This window comes from Oncorhynchus gorbuscha, unplaced genomic scaffold (genome assembly GCF_021184085.1).
Source record: "Oncorhynchus gorbuscha isolate QuinsamMale2020 ecotype Even-year unplaced genomic scaffold, OgorEven_v1.0 Un_scaffold_18:::fragment_4:::debris, whole genome shotgun sequence".
Classification (NCBI taxonomy): domain Eukaryota; kingdom Metazoa; phylum Chordata; class Actinopteri; order Salmoniformes; family Salmonidae; genus Oncorhynchus; species Oncorhynchus gorbuscha.
In genome coordinates this window covers 73,789-100,000 of record NW_025744914.1, presented here as the reverse complement: position 1 = coordinate 100,000, position 26,212 = coordinate 73,789, and the positions used below count along the sequence as shown (strand labels likewise).

Sequence of the window (26,212 nt, the reverse complement as noted above, 5' to 3'; positions counted from 1 at the left end):
CAGCCCAAATATGCAAAAGTTTGGCACGAAACCACTGAGCCACGGAAGGAGATCTTTACTGGCTGCTACTGTTGAAGATCAGGCAAGATATGACAAAGCTTCTCACTGGCCAATCAACACGATGCACCGGTTCCAGAGAAGTCATCATTGGGACAAACGTACTACCTATGCATGTGAGAAATGCAAAGCGCCACTGCACATTGAGTGCTTCAAGATATACCATGGACAGTAGAAAAGGAAATAAGAGTGAATGAATAAGGTCTGAAAAAGACAAAAGAAAAATAGAAAAGTCAAGGGTGAGGAGAAGCAGTACAACTGACTCAAGGAAGAAAAGAAAAGTTGACGAAAAAGACACTCAAAATGACTAAAATGCTTATGGAAAAGGTCAATTGATTCAAGGCATACTATATGACAGTAGGTCTGACTGATCACAGTTTAAAATAGTGATGCACAAACTAATCTTGCACTTCGGTCTGAAGCCTAACTCTGAGATATATATATATACAAGTATTTGATAACCTACAAAATCGGCAGTGTTTCCTACTTAAAGCATGTAGAGGTCTGTAATTTTTATCATAGGTACACTTCAACTGTGAGAGACGGAATCTAAAACAAAAATCCAGAAAATCCCATTGTATGATTTTTAAGTAATTAATTTGCCTTTTATTGCATGACATAAGTATTTGATCACCTACCAACCAGTAAGAATTCCGGCTCTCACAGACCTGTTAGTTTTTCTTTAAGAAGCCCTCCTGTTCTCCACTCATTACCTGGATTAACTGCACCTGATTGAACTCGTTACCTGTATAAAAGACACTTGTCCACACACTCAATCAAACAGACTCCAACCTCTCCACAATGGCCAAGACCAGAGAGCTGTGTAAGGACATCAGGGATACAATTGTAGACCTGCACAAGGCTGGGATGGGATGCAGGACAATAGGCAAACAGCTTGGTGAGAAGGCAACAACTGTTGGCGCAATTATTAGAAAATGGAAGAAGTTCAAGATGACGGTCAATAACCCTCGGTCTGGGGCTCCATGCATGATCTCACCTCGTGGGGCATCAATGATCATGAGGAAGGTGAGGGATAAGCCCAGAACAACATGGCAGGACCTGGTCAATGACCTGAAGAGAGCTGGGACCACAGTCTCAAAGAAAACCATTAGTAACGCACTACACTGTCATGGAATAAAATCCTGCAGTGCACGCAAGGTCCCCCTGCTCAAACCAGCGCATGTTCAGGCCTGTCTGAAGTTTGTCAATGACCATCTGGATGATCCAGAGGAGGAATGGGAGAAGGTCGTGTGGTCTGATGAGACAAAAATAGATTTTTGGTCTAAACTCCACTCGCCATGATTGGAGGAAGAAGAAGGATGAGTACAACACCAAGAACAACATCCCAACCGTGAAGCATGGAGGTGGAAACCTCATTCTTTGGAGATGCTTTTCTGCAAAGGGGACAGGACGACCGTACCGTATTGAGGGGAGGATGGATGGGGCCATATCGTAAGATCTTGGCCAAGAACCTTCCCTCAGTAAGAGCATTGAAGATGAGTCGTGGATGGGTCTTCCAGCCTGACAACAACCCGAAACTCACAGCCAGGGCAAGTAAGAAGTTGTTCCGTAAGAAGAAGCATCTCAAGGTCCTGGAGTGGCCTAGCCAGTCTCCAGACCTGAACCCAATGGAAAGTCTTTGGAGGGAGCTGAAAGTCCATATTGCCCAGCGACAGCCCCGAAACCTGAAGGATGTGGAGTAGGTCTGTATGGAGGAGTGGGCCAAAATTCCTGCTGCAGTGTGTGCAAACTTGATCAAGAACTACAGGAAACCTATGATCTGAATTGAATTGCAAACAAAGGTTTCTGTACCAAATATTAAGTTCAGCTTTTCTGATGTATCAAATACTTATGTCATGCAATAAAATGTAAATTAATTACTTAAAAATCATACAATGTGATTTTCTGGATTTTTGTTTTAGATTCCGTGTCTCACAGTTGAAGTGTACCTACGATAAAAATTAGACCTCTACATGCTTTGTAAGTAGGAAACACTGCCGCTTTTTGTAGGTTATCAAATACTTGTTCCCACTGTGTGTATATATATATATATATATATGCACTCATTGTGCAGTGGTGCTTTTTATTTATATATATATATGTGTGTAATTGTATTTTGTTTAGTGTAGGCCTCTACTTGAATGCATATTCTACAGGCTACCTCTCCTAAATGTTACCTTTATGTTCAGTGGGAATGAATCACAGGACTGCTATTCAGTTGTTAGTGAATGTTGCACTAAAATGTCACTGACAATGTTACACTAAAGTGCATGTTCAAATGTTACAATATTAATGTTTCAATTAATATTGTACTAAAGTAACAATGTTACAATGTATGTTACAATATTGAAATATGTTGATGGTTGTTTTTTTGTCTTTGCTCTCATTATTCATATGGTGTTGTATAAGGGTCTTTGATGTGTAAAATAGTCACACTAGAATGTGACGGGGCATTCTAGAGGCAATACCTGGGACTGCCAGGGACAGTTTTAAATGTGTTAATAACTGGGTTGGGATTTATAAGAACTTTGATAATAGCATAGGAGAAATATGTTAATTTAGCATATGTGACATTATCCCACCGGTCACAATTGTGACCGACCATAAAACACAACTTTTCACCTATTTTTCCATAATGATTGATTACTTCAAAGGGTTACTAATAACACTTGATTTGGATATTTTCATGTCTTGGAAAAATTCAGGATTAAATGGGTTAAGTATCTGTTTTTCCCACTTTTGTTTATGGGATATTGTTTTGAGTTAGTGCATGTGGCACCTCTGTAGACACAGTTTGTTGTTTATTTTTGTCTTAAGTTTCACTTTATCATTAAAATGTGGAACTCAACATCTGCTGCGCCTTGGTCCGACATTTATTCTAGCAAATGTGACAACAGATTTAAAAAATATAATTCACTTGTCAAGAAAATGTCATTTGCATTTCTACATTTTGACCATTCATTAGAATGAATGAGGCACAAAATATGGTACCAAAAAGGTTTAGAGAAGAATTATTTATCTTCAAAGTTGGCCGGGCATCAGAAAATACAGTGGGGAAAAAGTTTCTTGCTGAGCATAATAAATTGGAAAGCTTTCAGTACTTTGTGAAAACATGCTATCCTGTGGGTGGGTTTTAATGATTAGAGAGTTGAGGCCAGTATCCAGTAGGAGACTAAGTGGAAACACAACAAAGGCAGATAATTGTGCTCGCTGTCAGTGTAAAACAACCACCAGCATCTGTCTTTACATCTGTAAAAATAGGCCCGGGCTTCCATGTAACATGCAGTGAACAGCATTGTGAGTAAGGAACATCTTTAGAAATCTTGGAATGTTCCAATATATACACTACCTTGCTCTGTGAATAATCTAGAATTCTTGAATGAATCCAGTTTTACAAAATGTACTCCTGGGTCATAAACATTTTTATTATCTTAACTGTTCTTGGACTAATATCAATTTTACAACATTACTATTATTTAGCCATTTTTACGCTGGTTTATATATTAATTACTTTAAACTAATTTGTACATGCTTGTGGAATTGACATTCCCTGGTCAGATGACTCATAAGGATGGGAAAAGGCACGTTATTGCTCTGATAATCAGTGGCGAGCAATACAGCCAAAAAGAAAAAGAGAAATGGATATCCTTTTGTATTTGTGAGAACAGTAGTTGCTTTGCATCCTGATCAGTTCATCGGGAGGATGAACAGCTTTTTGAAACATATTAAATCTCTTTAACAGGATAGCGAAATGTCCAATGAAATTCTCCAAATGATAGCCTGAAGTAATTACAAGTTGATATGGTGACTAATAAGCAATTTCATATTTTGATCTGCAAAGATTCCTGGGATTGGCTTTATACCAAATACACATTGCTTGTCATTGTCAGTGTTGAACCCCCTTAGGAGTTGAATTCCATTGTCTTATTATTAATTTTCTACATAGGTGGATGTTCTGTAAAAAAAAGCATTTCAAACAGTACTGTATAGCTCGCTGTAGGCCTATGGTATGCTCTCCATGTTTGACCCCCAGCTCAGCTGAAAACATATCTTCTTCTAAAGATTCAGCAGTTGAAAGCTCTATGCCCTAAGGGGAGGGCACAGTGCACACAGTCCATAGAAGAGTCCACAAACTGTGAACTACTCATCTCATCAGTCCCAGGGCCTATAGCTATCTCATATGGAATGCTCTCAGACTGCTGTCCATGGGTTTGCCCTCCAAGACTGAAATGGTATTCTTTTCTCAGAGGAAATGTCTTGCCTCAATGCTTCGGATGCTTTATCCAGTTCCGTATCATCCACTTTTGACCAGAACACCTCTGCACCACCAATCGAAGGCCGAAGTTGGCATCTTTGGACATCTCCACCTCCATGCACCGTCCAGTGTCCCTGCTGATGATTGGACCATTCTGCAAAACAAGATGGGATAAGATCATATCAGTAACACTGAGATTGAAAAAGAACACATTCTTCCAAATAACTTTGCATAACCTCAAATCACTCTCTATAATCCTGATGGTAGATATTATGGTTCAAATAGTGTTATTATACTCAGTACTGGCACACTTCAAAGTAGAATCCACGTTGCTATTATCCTTCTTTGAGCCAGTTGTGAATGCAAATGCACTGAATGAAAGTGGGAAATGTGATTTGCTATGACTCAGTGGGATTTTGCATAGTCTTCTGCAATGGAGGTACCTTTACCAGCAGCAACCACATTTAATCTAACATTTAGCACATGGCTCATCGTATTATACAGAACAATTTATTTGACCTCAATGCCTCTATATGTATGCATTACATGACTCAGTTATTCCAAAGAAGCCAGAAACATTGATCAATTATTAGATTTGAATCCATTTGTGTTTTGTTTTTACCTGTGTAAAATCCCACAGCCTCTGGGAAACCCGCGAAACAGAGTCACATTTTTTCAAGCTGGGCGTGCGCCCTCTTCCGTCGTCGATGAGACATTTGGTGTCAGGCAGAAAGGTGGTTGACCCTAGAGGTCCTAGTTGTAGAAGCCCCTCTGTTGAGTAACGGGCAAGCTGTAACAGAGATGAACATCAGGCAGTTCATTTGATTGTATCAAAAATAAGCATGGATCCAAAATACTGTACATTTGTGTAAATGCTGAAAACAAAATTGGCAAGTAGTTCATAGATATTGCAGTGCACTGGAAGGTATTTTCATCTTCCAACTCTGATTCAATGAGCAAATTCATTAACCGTATGCGGACTTCAATTATCTTAATATTTTTGGAGCTAAGTCTATTGTGACTTTCCTAGGGCATTATATACAGATAGAAAGTATATAGTTCATTAATGCTAAAGATTTTTGCAACCAAATATTATCCCTAGATGTTTAATCCAGTCCATGAAATAGTGTATGTCTGTGCCTCATATCTTTTACATAAGGATACAGTAGAGTTAACATATATTATTCATTACACTGATCCTCTCACAGAAATTAGATGCCAAAGATAAGGGGGTCTTCAATACAACCCACTTGACACACACTGTGAAATGCTGCTCTTCTCCATTGTTCCCCAGTCATCCAGCTAAGAGTGGGTATTGTAACGGAGCTACACGTAACTGTATGAACCAGAACAAGAGGAGGGTGATCAATGTAACAGAATGCTTTTGAACCCATACTGTTGAGGACTAGGCTTAGATGGAGAATATGTGAGCCTTGCAGCTGAATGAATGGCTGCTGATAGCTGCCGGTTTATATTTTCTGTTACCACTCTCTTAAACCAAATACTCTGAGGTGGATAAAACTATATACCAGCCAGCTCATGTGGGGCTAACAGGCTGTACTGTCGCTATGACTGAAGCTGACTGGGTGCCCTTTTAGCAGAGTACTGCACTCATAAAAACCTTAACGATTAAGAGACACCAATTTGGAACATATGAAAAATATATTGACACGTACTTGTCCAGACTTTAAGGTACACTTGTTTGAAGGAGGCTATGGTTTGAGTAAAAAAATATAAACTTTTACTACCTTTAGCCTGGTTAATATCCTGTAGCTGATTGCCCTTTCACTATTTATATTGAAATACCAAGAGAAAGTGTTTCAAATACCAATAAAGGTTTTTAAAACTATATGCTGTCTGCTGCAAAATTCTGTTTGGAAGTGGGTTCCTGCCTGGCAGCAAGGCTAATAGATCGTAAAGGATCAAGTGATTTATTTTGTAATTCATTCATTTCACTCTTCTTTTTCTTCCTTCAAAATACCTCAAACGGATTTTCTATCCTTGTGTTTACAGGTCGTGAAATGTGTAGTAAATGGCATCACAAGATGATTTATCAGTAATGTAAACGAGAACTGGGCACAGGCCAAAGACATAATCCCTGTTAAAATGTGTTGACAGCGTTACGGAGTAGATGCCTTTATTTCCTAATGCAGTTAAAATGTTACTATTACAAATACTTAGCCTACATAACAAAATTATTCTGCCAAGCCAATCAACCTGTTCTCAAAGCATTATATTAGAAGCTGATGCTCAATGACTTTCTTGACGCCGTAAGGTTTGGGGGGAGCCTCTTTGGGTCAGGCTAATCATGTGTTCACTAATTGGCTCATTAACACAGTAGGGTAGAGGCACATTAAATGATGTTTTATTGTATAGGAGGAAGTATTTGAGGGAGACTACCTGCTACAGTAATCCCTCCTCCGCCCCTCGCTCTACCATGGAGCGACAGCACTGCAATGTCCCACTGAGATTACTGTACTTTGTGAGGGGCCATGCAGGCTTATGTTACATGTATGGCCCAGGCAGGCATGCTCAGTGTAGCCTGGACAGAAGACAGGACATGTCCTCTCCCTATGGGGGCTGAGCCACAGCAGGATACCTGTGTTTGATGTGAAACACCCTGTTTGTGTCCCAAATGGCACCATATTCCCTATGGCCCTGGTCAAAATTAGGGTACTATATAGGGGGAAGGGTGCAATTTGGTATGCAGGCCATGACTACTACAGAGCTCCTGGCTGGGGGCTTAAGAGGCCTCTTAGCATAAGTGGTGAAAATAGAAAACAGGGAGCAACATCCAGTGCTCCATGTACACCATACATAGCTGAGATTCCTGCTGGGGTGAGCCAGGGGGTTGAGTGGGGAGACCCTGGGCCTGGAACCTCCATCCTCTGCCATGCCCTATATTAGGATTAGCCAAATGGACAAGGTGTGCCATTGTCCTCCTGGTTTTAAATCTCCTTACAGGAGGCATGGTAGAAACAGAGAGACTTTTAAGAGGCACAATAAAGATTTACTCAGCACAATTACATTTTTCATACAGAATTGGAAAGGTTCAGTAAAATCTAAACGGCTCCAAAAATTGAATTGGGTCCTGTGTAGTAGCATAGTGCCAGTCATCGTTGTAATCTAATGATGCAATGGCATAAAATTAATTTCCATTTGTTTATTTCCCCTGAGGTTAGGATTAAAGACTTGATGTAGCTTTACATTACTGGACTGCACTGAGCTCTCTCAGAAGGAGGGAAGGAGGAAAGAGCCACCCAGTGCTCAACAATTTATTTATATTCAGCATGCGACTGATAATAAACATGTCACTCCGCATCTGGAGGGGAAAAAAAAATCAGCCATGAATAATATTTGCATGCTTGTTTCTCAGGCATGAGCTTTAGTTTTGCTGCATGTGCACAACAAAAATAGTCAAAGCCCCTTTTGCCCTGGCACTCACAGGTCAGCACCTAGTGAACATTCTCTAATGAAACTTCCAGGGGGCTCTAGAGGCCATGGATTAGAATATTAGAACAAACCAATAGGAAAGCAAGAATCTACTGGCTGATGAATTACTTCCACTTCAGGAGGACTTTGTAGTGCCTAGACTTCTTAAAACCACATTTAGCAGAATATATTCACAAGTCTGAGCTTTTCCCCCAAAATGAAATGTTATTTTGCTTGGCTGTTAATAATGAGATACCATGGCATTACATTGTGTAATGTAAGAATAATGCTTAAACACTTATTTGTTGAAGAAAAAAGGTACATTATTATTTGTAAATATATCAAAGCTAATAGGAGTGAAATCTGCTAACCTGTGAGGACATCCCGTGGCAGGGATAGAGGATGGCTTTGTCATCGTCCTCTGATCCCTGGTCCAGACAGTAGCCACTGGCCTTACTGTTTCTGACCTGCAACACAACAGGCATAGACCTTAATGTTCCTGATTCAGATTAAAGTTTGCATTTGTTATTTCGAGAAGGAAATAAAAACGTATAAACTCAAAACGGTTGTTATAACAGTCTTATCTAACACTGTAAAAGGTAACTCTTAAATAAATCTGTCCCTTAGTAAATGCAATGTCACTTTGTCATCTCACCATGTCTCATAAACAAATCATCTACACACTATAGTAATGAGAGATTTCATTTTATTCTAAGATAGGGTATCATGTATGCAACGAAAACCTCGTCAATGTTCTACACTCCTAGTCCAGATGGTAGTGTGTGTTAGGGGAGTTATGTGTTGCTGGAGGTATGTGATTTGAATGTGTATCACTTTATTTCCACCCTGTGAAGATATCTATCATGTTGTGTTGTCAGATAGGCTCCGCTCTGCTGGTCTGGTCAGTGCAGGGGGTGCAGCTGAAGTTCCAATGACAGATGAGCTTCAGCTGCTGCGCTGTGGCAACACAAGGTAACTGTTCCGTGGCTTGTCGCAGATTTGAAATAGTGCCACCTAAATGGGAGCTGCTTTGAGGAATCCATTTGCAAGACGCCGGCGTAGAGAGCATTCATATCAAGACTGTAGAAGAACCAGGGCCACCAACACTGTGCTGCTTGATGAATTTGTAGTTTACTTCGGATATATGTCAGCCATATATTTGAAAAGGCTGATTTCCTTCCCCTTCTCTGAATTTGAAATCAATAAGTAAAAGGCTTGACTTTTATTTTACAATGATTACGAATTGACTGACTTCTTGCATTCAATTTCTAGTCCTGTCAGAATCTTTTTTGCTGTGCAGGGTTGTGCAGTCGAGCTCAAAACAATCAAGTAGGCATCGAAAGCTAATAACTGTTTAATTAAATCTCATTACGGGGAAATTGCATTGAATCTTGTAGCTGTGCCGTGTTGCTATGGAAACATGATACCTTTACCTTTCGATGACTCCCTCTGAATTAATTAATTTCCCTTCAACATGTAATCTTTGAAGCGCAGACGGGATGAAATACACTGTTGACGATAGATTGCTTGTGCATACAGTATTTAAACATATCTTGCCTAACACTGTATGTGATATTAAAACAAACACTACTTCTTATACTGAAGCATTCCTTACAACAAAGCACACTCTGCAATCACTGCAAGAGACAAGATAATTCAACAGAAGACTGAAGGAGATTTCAAGAATGTGTGGGTTGATGAATTAATGATCTCTTGGCAAACTAATGTGATGTTTTTATTCTTTGTAGAATGTTATTGTCAGCTTTCTTCAAACACACAGTAGGCTGCGCATATTCCTTCTGTTTTTGTATCGTGTCGTGAAAATTGAATTCAGTACAGGTCTTCCACTACGCCCAGTACAGGTCTTCCACTACGCCCAGTACAGGTCTTCCACTACGCCCAGTACAGGTCTTCCACTACGCCCAGTACAGGTCTTCCACTACAGGTCTTCCACTACAGGTCTTCCACTACAGGTCCCAGTACAGGTCTTCCACTACACCCAGTACAGGTCTTCCACTACACCCAGTACAGGTCTTCCACTACACCCAGTACAGGTCTTCCACTACGCCCAGTACAGGTCTTCCACTACGCCCAGTACAGGTCTTCCACTACGCCCAGTACAGGTCTTCCACTACACCCAGTACAGGTCTTCCACTACGCCCAGTACAGGTCTTCCACTACGCCCAGTACAGGTCTTCCACTACGCCCAGTACAGGTCTTCCACTACGCCCAGTACAGGTCTTCCACTACGCCCAGTACAGGTCTTCCACTACGCCCAGTACAGGTCTTCCACTACACCCAGTACAGGTCTTCCACTACACCCAGTACAGGTCTTCCACTACACCCAGTACTTCCACTACACCCAGTACAGGTCTTCCACTACACCCAGTACAGGTCTTCCACTACATCCAGTACAGGTCTTCCACTACATCCAGTACAGGTCTTCCACTACATCCAGTACAGGTCTTCCACTACATCCAGTACAGGTCTTCCACTACATCCAGTACAGGTCTTCCACTACATCCAGTACAGGTCTTCCACTACATCCAGTACAGGTCTTCCACTACATCCAGTACAGGTCTTCCACTCAAAACCTGATTATGTTTTTGTATTGTAAACCTATTATTGATAGTGAATAGGGAATGTCTTACCTCCCCATATGTGATGGTGTTGTTGTAGATGCGCATCTCTGGGTAGACATTCTCCAGGTACCAGCGGAAGCTCCGACACTGCAGCCTCTTCCTCAAGGCCACCCGCTCAGACACGTCCCCATAGTCAACCCCAGGGTTCTGGCAGCAAACACAGAGAAATTACATTAAACCAGGACACAATGACTTAAGCTAAGCAATATATGACTACTGTTCATGTAATTAGAAAAATGGAGGCCTCACAAGATTTGTGGAAGGAGGAAGGATGGAAAAAGAAAAAAGTGAAGGAGCCTGAGAGAAGAAGAGTGTATTTGGTTAAGAGATGGATGGAGGCTGTCATGTGGGACAATCATTGTTCTTTCATTAGACATGACAGTATGCTGTGCAAATTCTAATCAGCTGCTTAATTATGAGTGTTCATGGCCCTGCCACGCCGAGCAGCGTTGTGCATGGAGGTGGCTTCCCAAATTGATTTGGGGAATGCTTAATAACTGCTCTGCTCTGAGGTCTGCACTGTGCCCTGGCCTCCACAGCAGACATGCACTGCCTCATTAAGAGAAAGGCTCAATGCAGGCGGACCAAACAATGAAAAGACACACCCTAGCCCTCAAATTAAGGGGACACTTCTGATGACATCTGATGAGTATACACTTGCAGGGCAAGTGGCGAGGGAGGAAGGAATGATTTTGAAATGGACCACCCTTGGCCTGAAATTTGTCACTCGTTCAACCCGCGATGATTGTGCCCTCAGCCACCGGTAGCTTGTGGGTACTTTACATGCGCTATAGTCAATTGTGATTGCATGTCTACTTATATTACATAGAATTATTCATATATGCCTACCGTGTGATAGCTAGCAAATGTATTAGCTAACCGACGTTAGCCTGCCTAGCTGGAACTTCTGAAGAAGAAAAATGTTTTATTTCTACAATTTCCAAAAGAAGACCAAACAACTTACGAGACGTGTTTGTGCCGTCATGTGCAAAGGTAGCACAATTTCAAAATGATTTGCATTCGTTTTTACTTACACTTGTACGTTGACTTCTCCATTGATGTTGTTTTTACATTTTCGCAGACTTTTCTTAGTGGATGTACAATCGTCGCAAATTGAATTATGGGGAGTTTCAGGCCCCGGAGAGAACATAATTGTAAACTCGCAAAGCCGACTAAAAACGAGGGCTTATGTTGATTCCCTTGCCTGGCCAATCATTTGGACTGTCTTCCAAGATGGCAACGGGGATTCCCCCAAGGGCATAAGGCGAGGGTAAGTGGACGAGAGTGTGTCTTTTAAGTGTTTGTACTGCAGCCTGTTTCTGTTTGGACCGCAGCTGTTTCTAAACCTTAAATATCAATTAATTTGTTGGTTTCAATTAAGTATTTTACTGTGATTGTTTTATTAAAATTGCCAAAAATAAAACATAAATAGCTTCTTAGCAAAGAGCAATTTCTTAAGTGGGGAGGGGGAAACTGAAAACTATTGGCAGAGACGTTTGGAACTCTCTTTCTTATTGGTCTTGTGATGTAACAAGACAGGCCAAAACTACATTCCACCAAAACAGGCTGAAATTTCAGGAGGTATTTTCAAACAGCTCTTACAATAAAACAGCATTATCATTATTATTCCAACTTTATAGTGTGGAAATATACACTGAGTGTACAAAACATTGTTCTTTCTATAATATAAACTGACCAGGTGAATGCAGATGAAAGCTATGATCCCTTATTGATGTCACCTAAATCCACTTCAATCAGTGTAGATGAAGGGGAGGAGACAGGTTAAAGAAGGATTTTTAAGCCTGGAGTCAATTGAGACATGGATTGTGTATGTGTGCAATTCAGAGGGTGAATGTGCAAGACAGAATATTTTTGGTGCCTTTGAAAAGGTATGGTAGCAGCTGCCAGTCGCACCGGTTTGAGTGGGTCAAGAACTGCAACACTGCTGGGTTTTTCACGCTCAACAATTTCCCATGTGTATTAAGAATGGTCCACCACGCAAAGAACGTCCAGCCAACTTGACACAACTGTGGGAAGCATTGGAGTCAGCATGGGCCAGCATCCCTGTGGAACACTTTCGACACCTTGTAGTCCATGCCCGACAAATTAAGGCTGTTCTGAGGGCAAAGGGGGTTGCAACTTAATATTAGGAAGGTGTTTCTTCTGTTTTGTACTCTCAGTGTATACAAAACACAGGCAATTCATGTTTTGATTGCACTGGACCTTTAAGCATACTTCACTACATTGAGCCACAGGTATCAGCCATATTTTAATATCTGTGAATAATGAGCACTGGCATTGTCCTCTGTTATTTTTATTAGCTATAACAGATGCATTCCATGAGAGATGTTGTTTGGGCTACATGATGGTGGTAATCACAGTGAATCAGACCCTGCCCTCCTACCGGAGTAATTGCGTTCTCCTCCAGCCTCTCTAACCAATAACAAGACTATGTGATCCTGTGTGTGTGGTGTTGGGAATGGGAGACATATTAGTTATAGCATTATGTACAAAATAAGTCTGCACCATGGGACAGAGGGTTAATAGAGCACTGTACCACTGTGTTCGTAATTAAACTGGACGAAGAATGTTGGGCGATGAGGCAGTTTGTTTAATAGGGTGCTGTCTTAGTTACTGTCCTCTTGCCTGTATCCATTGTGCCTCTCCCTGTGTTTTGAATGACCGTTCTGCCATGTTAACAGAAGAATTGGCCTCCCTGGGATCATTACCGTAATGTGCCCCTGTGCAGGAGGCCTTGTTTGAGTGAAACACAATCCAAAGTTTGTTTCTAATGACAATAATGTCTTGAAAACATTACAATTACTACCAGGCTATGTTTTAAAGCATTGTCACCGCCCACTGTGCAACTCAGATCATTGCAGTACTCCTTTACTAGACATGGCAATTAGTATTCGCCATTAATCCCTTTTTATTTATTATTGAAAATGGCTGTTTATTATTTTCCACGCCTATTTCAAAGGCCCTTGAAAGCAATTACGTCTTAACTGATGTGTATGAAAGTGGCACTGATTAAATTAGTCATTCATTCGGTTTCAGCTCTTCACTCCGCTCCACCACTCAGAGCCTGACGTCGTCGTTCAGATCTCACTGAGCTGCTCTGAAGGTCGAGTGGAATGAAATCTGAATATCCATTGAGGCCTAGCAGTCTGTCTAGAGGGGCCCACCCCGCTCGGCACAGAACAGGCTGCTGGTCTGAATGAACAAGTGGTGAGGATGGGATGGATGGATGGATGGATGGATAGATGGGGTGAAAGACCAGCCAGGCTCTTGTGACCAGCTGCGTTGTGAACCACAAGTCTTCAGGTCTCAAGCAATGTTCCTTTAGATTAGCAATAGAATGCCTGTTGTGTCATATAATGTCATTATTTTCCTATGGATACAAAAACCACAACTCTAGCCATTCTAGGTTTCTTCATAGGTCAGGTGCTGTGAGACTATGGTTACACTCACATTCATGGGGATGTTCCAGGCCATGTAGACGTGGGACCTGTACTCATCCATCCAGACCTCGGCGGCCCGCAGGGCGTTCCTTTTGGCATAGTAGTCAATGTCATTGTTGTATGGCTTCTTGGTCCGCTCGATGTGCGCCACTCTGGCGCAGGGAAGCACCTCCATGCTCCCCCCACACTGCCACACCTAGAGGAGAGAACAGCAGAGAGAAGACAGTGACCCTGCAGTATACCAACTCCATCACCATCACAAGGCATCAAAGCCTAGACAGAGGCAGAGGATAACATCAGAGCTGGCAGGCAAACTGAATCACCCTCATGTGGCATCAATTGCATCAAGCATCACCTGGCATCACCATCATCAAGCCATCATCTAACTCAGATTAGGAGCCTGTGATCACTGATCTTCTGAGGGATTCCTGCTCTATGCCTATGACAATGTTGTCTTGTCCTTTATTTTGTTGTGTGTTATTTGTGTAACCCAAGTATGCCTAGTAGGCTAGTTCTACTGTGTAGCCTAGGCCTTCTATGTTTATGTTTGTACATTTTTTTAACCATCTTCTTTAGTTTTAAACAGCCTGTCTGGCATCGGTATGGGTCAGAAACATTCAATCTAGTGTCAGAATTTACTACAAAGTGTAAATAGGATAATTTTGGTAATAAAGTCAGTCTCGTCCAAAACTGAGTTTTGTGAGTTTGTCAAAACTTACTGCAGGGTTGGGTGTGAACTATGATCACGCCCACTTGCCCTATGCCCACTAACATGAGAGAAGCAGCTGTGCTGATTCAGCTATCAGCTATGCGCTTTATCCAAAAATAGCAGCCAGAACCTCCAGACATTGAGACAGACCTGCCCATTACACAGTGCCTCAGACTTGTTTAGTTTACATAAGACAACACATCACCAATGCTACGTTGAAATCACCCTTGGCACTAAGCCTTTTACGGAGTGGCCACTTCCTTATGTGTTTGATAGTGTCAATCATTTGTTGGGCAAAATGAGAATTGAGGTGATCACAACTGTAACTTCCCATTCGCGAGCCTTTGTGTCCTCCCACGACCTGTTTTGTAACATGATTCCCTATGAAACACTGCCTGACAGACTCACACTCTGGTAAGTGAGAAAGTTGTAAAAACCTAAACGGCAGTGAAGCACAAACGTCGCCAATCACCAATGACTAGATAAGCTGATTGTGGCCTGGCTGCTCAATGTGCCTGCTGGCTACTACTTGCTAGCTTCCTTGACAAACACAGAGTTGGAACTTTGCTAGCTAGCAAGTGATTTTGGGCACTGATAAACAGCATGTAGCTTGTGCTTTATTTACGATAGTTTAACAGCTTGCAGACATGTTATTGTTCTCAGAAATCAGTCCTGAGTGCACAGACACAATGTCCTGACTCAATAGGCTGTATGCAGTACACTGAGTAGTTTTTTAGCACATTTTCTTTACTTCAAATATACTGCACCAAACACTTTGCTAGATGTAAAATTGCGTTACTAGGAACTCCTTGGCAAAAACGTCTAAATTAATTACAGCTTTCTTGATTTATCTTAGATATCATTCTGGCTATTTTAAGAAAGTGACTATTTTGAGGAAATGGCTATGTTGTTGCTAAAGTGATTCAGGAGGGACAAACAACCGTACCTGTTAGGACACAATATGCGAACATAACACACCCACATCAAATCATACCCCTAAGATAACTCTCAAATAGCTTCAGTCATTGCCGCTAGCATTCTTAATGAGCAATCTTCAAAACGAGGCCAAATCAGGAAGTGCAGTCGCCATTTTAAAAGGACCACAATGGAAATACATCGATAATTTCAAATGCATTATCCACGTGTTGTCGTATTATGTTTTAACCTCTACAGGATCGGTGTTCCCCCAACCCCCACGGGACGGTTAAGCTAACATAGTAGCCTAATGTGATTAGCATGAGGTTGTAAGTAACATGAACATTTCCCAGGACATAGACACATCTGATGCTCTGGATAAGAGCGTCTGCAAATGACTTAAATGTAAAATGTAAATATAGGCAGAAAGCTTACATTCTTGTTAATCTAACTGCACTGTATAATTTACAGTAACTATTAAAGTGAAAGAATACCATGCTATTGTTTGAGGAGAGTGCACAATTATGAACTTGAAAATGTATTAATAAACCAATTAGGTACATTTGGGCAGGCTTGATACAACATTTTGAACATAAATGCAATGGTTCATTGGATCAGTCCAAAACTGATGCCATCTAGTGGCCAAAATATAAATTGTGCCTGGGCTGGAATAATACATTTTGGCCTTTTGTAACGGGGTGCGTACTGGCGGCAGAGAAGTCAGGCGCAGGAGAGCAAAAACTGATTCATAACGGTGTCGTTTAATAAACATAAAACCACCGTAAACAGAACAATAAATGAATGGGTCAAACAAAACCCGGTATCCACTAGCATAACGTACACACGCACTACAAGAACCAATTACGGACAAGGACATGGGAGAAATAGACGGTTAATTACACAACATGTAATTGATGGAATTGAAACCAGGAAAATGGAAAATGGAAAATTAAATGTGGATCGGCTATGGCTAGAAGGCCGGTGACGTCGACCACCGAACGCCGCCGAACTAGGAGAGGGACCAATTTCGGCTGAAGTTGTGACACCTTTCTCTTGCATTTCAATGTTGATGGTAAAAAATCAAATAAAAAGCATGTTTTTTTTCTTTCTATTATCTTTAACCAGATCTAATGTGTTATATTCTCCTGCATTAATTACACATTTCCACAAACTTCAAAGTGTTTCCTTTGAAATGGTATCAAGAATATGCATATTCTTGCTTCAGGTCCTGAGGTATAGGCAGTTAGATTTTTGTATGTCATTTTAGGCGAAAATGGTAACAAAGGGACGGATCTGTAAGACGTTTCAAATGGTGAAATAAATCTATCTACCCTAGACCAAAGCCAGTTACAGGGAAAGCAACATCACTGATCTTCCACAATGGTAAATGGGAAATGGCTCTGACAGAGAAAATATTTGTATCTGCAGGATTTCCTGTTCGTTGTTATAGCTTCCTCCTTGTTTATCTTTTTACAAAGGAGTGCTTTTCCTCGATGCAGCAATTAGGTTGCATGGGCCATTATTTTCTGCTGAAGTAGGTGAAAAGGGGCCTAATAAATGGGTGTGTGTTGGAATGGCCCATAAATATGAGTGTCCCTGGAAAATTTCCTGTGACACATATAAACCCTGACACCGGATTAGTCCTGAATAGTGTCTGCCTGTGCATAAGGGGTAATACATACAACAAAACAGTAAATGCATGTCATCCTGGAGAAAAACATCCATCACTGCTGAAAGTATTGATTGAATACAGTCTGAAAAATACTGTGACTCTTGTCCAGACACAAAATGACAGCATAAAAAGGAAAGTGAAGTCACAACTTGAGAGAGAAAGAAAAAGCTTAAATGAAAACTCTGTCCAGAGCAGAAAGACATTAGAGAGGACAGCATATGGTAATGAACTTCTCCTGTCTTTTAAACTGCAGAGCCACCGGCACCCTGAGAGTCTCTTAATAACGATCATCACAACATAACAGATGTTCCAAACCATTAACATTCCACTGAACCCAACATTTACATCATTCTCAGAATACAAGCATACAGACAACTGCCTGCATGCCACAGAAAAATACCCTGAAGAAATCATGGAGCTCCACCAGAGAAAGCTATCGTACCGAAATACAAACTGTATACTGCACAAAAATATGAACGCCACATGTAAAGTGTTGGTCCCCTGTTTCATGACCTGAAATACAAGATGTCAGAAATGTTCCATATGCACAAAAAGCTTATTTCCCTCAAATTTGGTGCACAAATTTATTTTTTCCCTGTTAACGAGAATTTATCAGGTGAGGCATATCAAGAAGCTGAATAAACAGCATGATCAGTGGACAGGTGCACCTTGTGATGGGGACAAAGGCCACTCTAAAATGCGTAGTTCTGTCACACAACTCACTGCCACAGATGTCTAAAGTTTTGAGGCAGCGTGCAATTGGCATGCTGAATACAGGTATGTCCACCAGAGCTGTTGTCAGAGAACTGAATGTTAATTTCTTTACCATTAGCTGCCTCCGTCATTTTAGAGAATTTTGCAGTACGTCCAACCAGCCTCACAAACGCAGAGCATGTGTAACCACAGTTAGATTTGGACCTCCACATCCGGTTTCTTCACCTGCGGGATCAAGATAGACCAGCCACCCGGACAGCTGATGAAACTGTGGGATTGCACAAGCAAAGAATGCTTTCACAAATGGTCAGAAACCATCCCAGGGAAGCTCATCTGCATGCTTGTCATCCTCCCCAGGGTCTTGACCTGACTTCAAATTGGCATTGTAACTGACCTCTGTGGGCAAATGCTCACCTTCGATGGCCAATGGCACGCTGGAGAAGTAGGCTCTCCATGGATAATTCCTCATTTCAACTGTACTGGGCAGATGTCATGTGGGTGAGCAGTTTGCTGATGTCAACGTTGTGAACAGAGTGCCCCGTGGTGGCTGTGGGGTTAAGGTATGAGCAGGAATAAGCTACAGACAACGAACACAATTGCATTTCATCAATGGCAATTTGAAGGCACAGAAATACCGTGACGAGATCCTATGGCCCATTGTTGTGCCATTCATCTGCCGCCATCACCTCATGTTTCAGCATGATGTTGCATGGATCTGTACACAATTATTGGAAGCTAAAATGTCCCAGTTCTTCCATGGCCTGCATACTCACCAGACATGTCACCCATTGAGCACGTTTGTGATGCTCTGGATCGACGTGTACGACAGTGTGTTCCAGATCCCGCCAATATCCAGAAACTTCACACAGCCATTAAAGAGGAGTGGGACAACATTCCACAGGCCAAAATCAACATCCTGATCAACTCTATGCGAAGGAGATGTGTTGCGCCGCATGACGCAAATGGTGGTCACACCAGATATTGACTGATTTTCTGATCCACGCCCCTACCCTATTTTTGTAAGTTATCTGTGACCAACAGATTCATATCTGTATTCCCAGTCCTGTGAAATCCATAGATTAGAGCCAAATTAATTAATTTCAATTGACTGATTTCCTTATATGAACTGTAACTCAGTAAAATCTTTGAAATTGTTACATGTTGTGTTTATATTTTTGTTCAGTGCATTTGAATGACATACTAATGATTCAGCTCCCTAAGGGAGAATTTTGTTTTTGACTAGCAGTGACATCACCATTGTTTTGGAGGGGTTAGTAAGGAATAGTTGACATGATGGGGGCTTTATACTGTAGGTGTACCGCTAATGTTGTGTCATGACGTTGGCCTGGGGGTAGGTTCATAAATACCTCTTCCCCCCCTTTTTCCTCTCTCTACCCTACTGATGTTACATTTGCAAAACCCTTGGTTAACATAGAGATTCTGGGAACATCAGAAGGTGGGGGGAAATTAACTATATTCTGGTAATCCGACCAATTGAACATATGCAGTTGGTAGAGCATGGCGCTTGTAACGCCAGGGTAGTGGGTTCGATCCCCGGGACCATCCATACGTAGAATGTATGCACACATGACTGTAAGTCGCTTTGGATAAAAGCGTCTGCTAAATGGCATATATTATTATTATTATTATTATATGCGGTGGTACTTAATGAATATGATGTCAGTTCGGTTGTCATCTGAGACATTCTCATCAATGATAGGATAACATAAACTCTACAGTGGAAAGTCTACACCAGAGTTATTGGATTCACATGGAATTGTTGTTCAATTTAAATGTTTGAATATGAAATATTTGTGAATGGGATGAAATGTGATTTTAGCTTCTAAAATGTGAGATTTGGGTTTTCATAAGATAGGGCTCTGCTCAATCAGTGGCCCGCCCCTGTGAAGGGACATGGGCTATAAAACTTTTCGAACACGCCCTCCTCTCCCTTCCTATATAAGCCCTTGACAACAATATAATCTCCTGTTCCGAGGACGTGAGGACGACGGTCCGATGTCAGAATTGTTCAGATAATAACTACAGAACGAAGCCAACATCAGTGTGAGCTTTGGTTGCGAATGGTATGAACTTTGAACTCTTATTCACTACAGAAGTGATACCTCCTAGCCGTTGAGTTAGCAACAGCAGCTGCAAACGAGGGTTAGGAAGGAACAAACAGAGTATCCCGTCTACCACACAACGGCGTTACTACAACGTATTCAATTTACCAGCAGAGACATTCTTCAAAGGACGAAGGACGCGGTTGGGCAACACGGCCTTCCATCTACCACCAACCTACCGAAGCGCAGAGTAAATATTTATTGCATTTTCCTTTTCCAAATGGGCGGTAATTTAGAATGCATAAGATACTGTATTTACGATAGCACAGCTTCGTCCTTTGTTCCTCAGTCTTCCCGCTCTTTCACTCAAACCCAGACCCTTTTCTTTTGTGTAACAAGCTGTCATATTTACATTTACATTTAAGTCATTTAGCAGACGCTCTTATCCAGAGCGACTTACAAATTGGTGCATTCACCTTATGACATCCAGTGGAACAGCCACTTTACAATAGTGCATCTAAATATTTTAAGGGGGGGGTGAGAAGGATTACTTTATCCTATCCTAGGTATTCCTTAAAGAGGTGGGGTTTCAGGTGTCTCCGGAAGGTGGTGATTGACTCCGCTGTCCTGGCGTCGTGAGGGAGTTTGTTCCACCATTGGGGAGCCAGAGCAGCGAACAGTTTTGACTGGGCTGAGCGGGAACTGTACTTCCTCAGTGGTAGGGAGGCGAGCAGGCCAGAGGTGGATGAACGCAGTGCCCTTATTTGGGTGTAGGGCCTGATCAGAGCCTGGAGGTACTGAGGTGCCGTTCCCCTCACAGCTCCGTAGGCAAGCACCATGGTCTTGTAGCGGATGCGAGCTTCAACTGGAAGCCAGTGGAGAGAGCGGAGGAGCGGGGTGACGTGAGAGAACTTGGGAAGGTTGAATACTAGACGGGCTGCGGCGTTCTGGATGAGTTGTAGGGGTTTAATGGCACAGGCAGGGAGCCCAGCCAACAGCGAGTTGCAGTAATCCAGACGGGAGATGACAAGTGCCTGGATTAGGACCTGCGCCGCTTCCTGTGTGAGGCAGGGTCGTACTCTGCGGATGTTGTAGAGCATGAACCTACAGGAACGGGCCACCGCCTTGATGTTAGTTGAGAACGACAGGGTATTGTCCAGGATCACGCCAAGGTTCTTAGCGCTCTGGGAGGAGGACACAATGGAGTCATATCTGTTCCACCCGCTAGGGACGTTTTCCTTTATGACGTCATTTGTAATCAAGTTATGATTTAATTATGTGTATGTGTAATTCTGTATGATTAGGTATTTAGTAAATAAATAATTAAACCCAATTTTGTATTGCTGGTTCAACTTGTTAGCCAGGGTTCGTGCAGATAACCAAGAATTTACAACTTTCAGATGAGACTGAATTAAAATGACGATTAATATTGACTGCCATTGATGTAAAATATTACTAGGTCTTTAAGAGTTTATTTCGGAAGATAACAGCTCTATAAATATTATTTTGTGGTGCCCCGACTCTCTAGTTAATTACATTTACATGATTAGCTCAATCAGGTAATATTAATGACAGATAAATTATTTTATAGAATAGCATGTCATATCACTTAATCCGGCACAGCCAAAGACACGACAGTTGCATAAATTTGTGCTAGCATGGACTTACACTGTGCTTTATGTCAAACATAAGGTGGTTTCATACCAAACCACATGCAACGATGCATGGTGGTCCACTGAGTGCATGTGGCTATAAGGCATAGCAGAGAGAATTGAGGCAGGAGGATAAAGGTCATTACTCAAATTCGATTGATAGATGGATCCCTAGTCAGGATGAGTTGCGTCAAAAGTTCTATCTCGAACCTTTCTGTTGGACAGGGTTGCATAAATGTAACCCATTGCATTCACTTGGGACTTCCACTGACACATTGAGAATGCTCTCATTAGAAAATGTTGTTTTGGCTGCGTTTCTGACGCATCATTTGGGCCCAGAGGGGACATATAGTGTATGTGTCATGTTTTGTCATATATTGTCTTGTCATTATGCTTTCCCTTCTGTTCGTTTCCCCCTGCTGGTCTTTTTAGGTTCGTTCCCCTTTTTCTCTCTCCCTTCCTCTCTCTCTTCTCTCTATCGTTCCATTCCTGCTCCCAGCTGTTCCTATTCCCCTAATCAATCATTTAGTCTTCCCACACCTGTTCCATATCTTTTTCCCTGATTAGAGTCCCTATTTCTCCCCTTGTTTTCCGTTCCTGCCCTGTCGGATCCTTGTCTATTGTTCACCGTGCTGTGTTTGTGTATCGCCCTGTCGTGTCGTGTTTCCCTCAGATGCTGCGTGGTGAGCAGGTGTCTGAGTCTGCTAAGTTCAAGTGCCTTCCCGAGGCAACCTGCTGTTCAAGATCGAGTCTCCAGTCTGTTCTCGTCATTACGAGTGGAAATTGTGTTTTTTGATTGTATTTTACTTTACTGGATTAAAGACTCTGTTTTCGCCAAGTCGCTTTTGGGTCCTCATTCACCTGCATAACAGAAGGATCCGACCAAGAATGGACCCAGCGACTATGGATTCTCTCTACTCTACTCTCGAGCTCCAGGGAGCGATGCTCGGCAGACACGAGCAGGAATTGTCTGCTGCTCGGCATGCCGTTGAAACCCTGGCCGCTCAGGTCTCCGACCTCTCAGGACAGTATCAGAGTCTTCGTCTCGTGTCACCAGCTACTTCCGGTTCTTCCGAGCCTCCGGAACCTAGGGTTAATAACCCACCATGTTATTCTGGGCAGCCCACTGAGTGCCGCTCCTTTCTCACCCAGTGTGATATAGTGTTCTCTCTCCAACCCAACACATACTCAAGAGAGGGAGCTCGGATTGCCTACGTCATATCACTCCTTACTGGTCGGGCTCGGCAGTGGGGCACAGCTATCTGGGAGGCAAGCGCTGAGTGTACTAACAATTATCTGAACTTTAAAGAGGAGATGATAAGGGTTTTTGATCGCTCAGTTTTTGGGAAAGAAGCTTCCTGGTCCCTGTCTTCCCTATGTCAAGGTAATCGATCCATAACGGATTACTCTATAGAGTTTCGCACTCTTGCTGCCTCCAGTAACTGGAACGAGCAGGCGTTGCTCGCTCGTTTTCTGGAGGGACTCCACGCTAAGGTTAAGGATGAGATTCTCTCTCGGGAGGTTCCATCCAGCGTGGATTCTTTGATTGAACTCGCTATTCGCATTGAACGACGGGTAGATCTTCGTCACCGAGCTCATAGAAGAGAGCTCGCGTTAACTGTGTCTCCCCTCTCTCCGACACTACCGTCTTTCCCCACTGACTCAGGTGTTGAGCCCATGCAGCTGGGGGTATTCGCATCTCGACTAAGGAGAGGGAACGGAGAATCACCAACCGCCTCTGTCTCTATTGCGGTTCCGCTGGTCATTTTGTCATTTCATGTCCAGTTAAAGGCCAGAGCTCATCAGTAAGCGGAGGGCGACTGATAAGCGCTACTAGACGGTCCTCTCCGTCAAGTACATGTACTACCTTACCGGTCCATCTACGCTGGACCGGATCGGCAGCTTCCTGCAGTGCATTAATAGACTCTGGGGCAGAGGGCTGTTTTATGGACGAAGCCTGGGCGCGGGAACATGACATTCCTCTCAGACAGTTAGGGAGCCCACGGTCATGTTTGCCTTGGATGGTAGTCCTCTCCCCAGTATATTATATGAAACACTACCTTTAACCCTCACTGTATCTGGTAACCATAGTGAGACCATTTCTTTTTTGATTTTTTGTTCACCTTTTACACCTGTTGTTTTGGGTCATCCCTGGCTAGTGTGTCATAATCCTTCTTTTGATTGGTCTAGTAATTCTATCCTTTCCTGGAACGTTTCTTGTCATGTGAAGTGTTTAATGTCTGCTATTTCTCCTGTTTGTTCTGTCCCCTCTTCTCAGGAGGAACCTGGTGATTTGACAGGAGTGCCGGAGGAGTATCATGGTCTGCGCACGGTCTTCAGTCGGTCCAGAACCAACTCCCTTCCTCCTCACCGGTCGTATGATTGTTGTTCTGATCTCTTTAAGAAGCGTTTTGCATCCGCTCCTATCCTTGTTGCACCTGACGTCACTAAACAGTTTATTGTTGAGGTTGACGCGTCGGGGGTGGGCGTGGGAGCCATTCTGTCCCAGCGCTCCGATACTGACGATGGGGTCCACCCTTGTGCGTATTTTTCTCATCGCCTGTCACCGTCGGAACGTAACTATGATGTGGCTAACCGCGAACTGCTCGCCATCCGTTTAGCCCTAGGCAAATGGCGACAGTGGTTGGAGGGGGCGACCGTTCCTTTTGTCGTTTGGACTGACCAAAGGAACCTTGAGTACATCCGTTCTGCCAAACGACTGAATGCGCGTCATGCTCGTTGGGCGTTGTTTTTCGCTCGTTTCGAGTTCGTTATTTCTTATTGCCCGGGTACTAAGAACACCAAGCCTCATGCTTTATCCCGTCTCTTTAGTTCTGCTGTGGCTTCTACCGATCCCGAGGGATCCTTCCTGTTGGGCGTGTTGTCGGGTTGACTGTCTGGGGAATTGAGAGACAGGTTAAGCAAGCACTCACGCACACTGCGTCGCCGCGCGCTTGTCCTAGTAACCTTCTTTTCGTTCCTGTTTCTACTCGTCTGGCTGTTCTTCAGTGGGCTCACTCTGCCAAGTTAGCTGGCCATCCCGGCGTTCGGGGGTACGCTTGCTTCTATTCGCCAGCGGTTTTGGTGGCCTACTCAGGAGCGTGACACGCGCCGTTTCGTGGCTGCGTGTTCAGACTGCGCGCAGAAGTCTGGTAATTTTTTTTCTGCTTCTGCTCCTGGTCTTGCTGGGTCTCAGTCTGTTCCCTGCCATCGCATCTCTCCTGTTCTTGTTCCTGCCCTTGCTGTGTCTCAGTCTGTCCCTAGTTGTTACTCTCCTGGCCTGTTTGGTTCTGTTTGCTCTTAAGCTTTCAGTTCTCTACCCGTGTCTCATTTTTTTTTAGAGTAGTACCCTAGTTTCCCTTTTTATCGTTTTCCGTTACGGTCCTGAGGAGAGGAGTTGGGTTCTTTCTCGGGATGTGCTGGACCGTTTGTGATCTATGATTTCCTCCGTTGCCGCCAGTGTTCCTCCTCGAGAGCGCCAGGAGGCGCTCGGTGAGTGGGGGGGTACTGTCATGTTTTGTCATATATTGTCTTGTCATTATGCTTTCCCTTCTGTTCGTTTCCCCCTGCTGGTCTTTTTAGGTTCGTTCCCCTTTTTCTCTCTCCCTTCCTCTCTCTCTTCTCTCTATCGTTCCGTTCCTGCTCCCAGCTGTTCCTATTCCCCTAATCAATCATTTAGTCTTCCCACACCTGTTCCATATCTTTTTCCCTGATTAGAGTCCCTATTTCTCCCCTTGTTTTCCGTTCCTGCCCTGTCGGATCCTTGTCTATTGTTCACCGTGCTGTGTTTGTGTATCGCCCTGTCGTGTCGTGTTTCCCTCAGATGCTGCGTGGTGAGCAGGTGTCTGAGTCTGCTAAGTTCAAGTGCCTTCCCGAGGCAACCTGCTGTTCAAGATCGAGTCTCCAGTCTGTTCTCGTCATTACGAGTGGAAATTGTGTTTTTTGATTGTATTTTACTTTACTGGATTAAAGACTCTGTTTTCGCCAAGTCGCTTTTGGGTCCTCATTCACCTGCATAACAGTATGCTGTAAGTGTATGACCCCAAGAAGCCTGCTGCTATGCAGAGCATATACTGTTCCATCTTTTCCCTAGCAGTTTGTGGCAGCTTATGTTGTAACTTGTTGTAATTCACCATACATTATGCAGAGGTATTTGAGAGATAGTGTGACAAGCACTATACTAATATACACTGCTCAAAAAAAAGGAAACACTAAAATAACACATCCTAGATCTGAATGAATGAAATATTCGTATTAAATACGTTTTTCTTTACATAGTTGAATGTGCTGAACACAAAATCACACAAAATTATCAATGGAAATCAAATTTATCAACCCATGGAGGTCTGGATCACACTCAAAATTAAAGTGGAAAACCATACTACAGGCTGATCCAACTTTGATGTAATGTCCTTAAAACAAGTAAAAATGAGGCTCAGTAGTGTGTGTGGCCTCCACGCCCTACAACGCCTGGGCATGCTCCTGATGAGGTGGCGGATGGACTCCTGAGGGATCTCCTCCCAGACCTGGACTAAAGCATCCGCCAACTCCTGGACAGTCTGTGGTGCAACGTGGCATTGGTGGATGGAGCGAGACATGATGTCCCAGATGTGCTCAATTGGATTCAGGTCTGGGGAACG

The 26,212-nt window shown here is 42.9% G+C and overlaps 1 protein-coding gene across 1 annotated transcript in view; it reads right to left on the bottom strand.

The window, feature by feature from the left end:
- Positions 1-2,069: 2,069 nt before the first annotated feature.
- The window catches only part of LOC124017325 (polypeptide N-acetylgalactosaminyltransferase 9-like), a 96,720-nt gene continuing 72,577 nt past the window's right edge, over positions 2,070-26,212 (bottom strand). The window contains exons 5-9 of the mRNA XM_046332580.1: positions 13,858-14,043; positions 10,396-10,533; positions 8,116-8,211; positions 4,935-5,102; positions 2,070-4,466 (exon numbers count right to left, since the gene is read on the bottom strand). Coding sequence (XP_046188536.1) covers positions 4,320-4,466; positions 4,935-5,102; positions 8,116-8,211; positions 10,396-10,533; positions 13,858-14,043 — 735 coding nt within the window. The 3' untranslated portion in view covers positions 2,070-4,319. The remainder of the gene's footprint in view (positions 4,467-4,934; positions 5,103-8,115; positions 8,212-10,395; positions 10,534-13,857; positions 14,044-26,212) is intronic.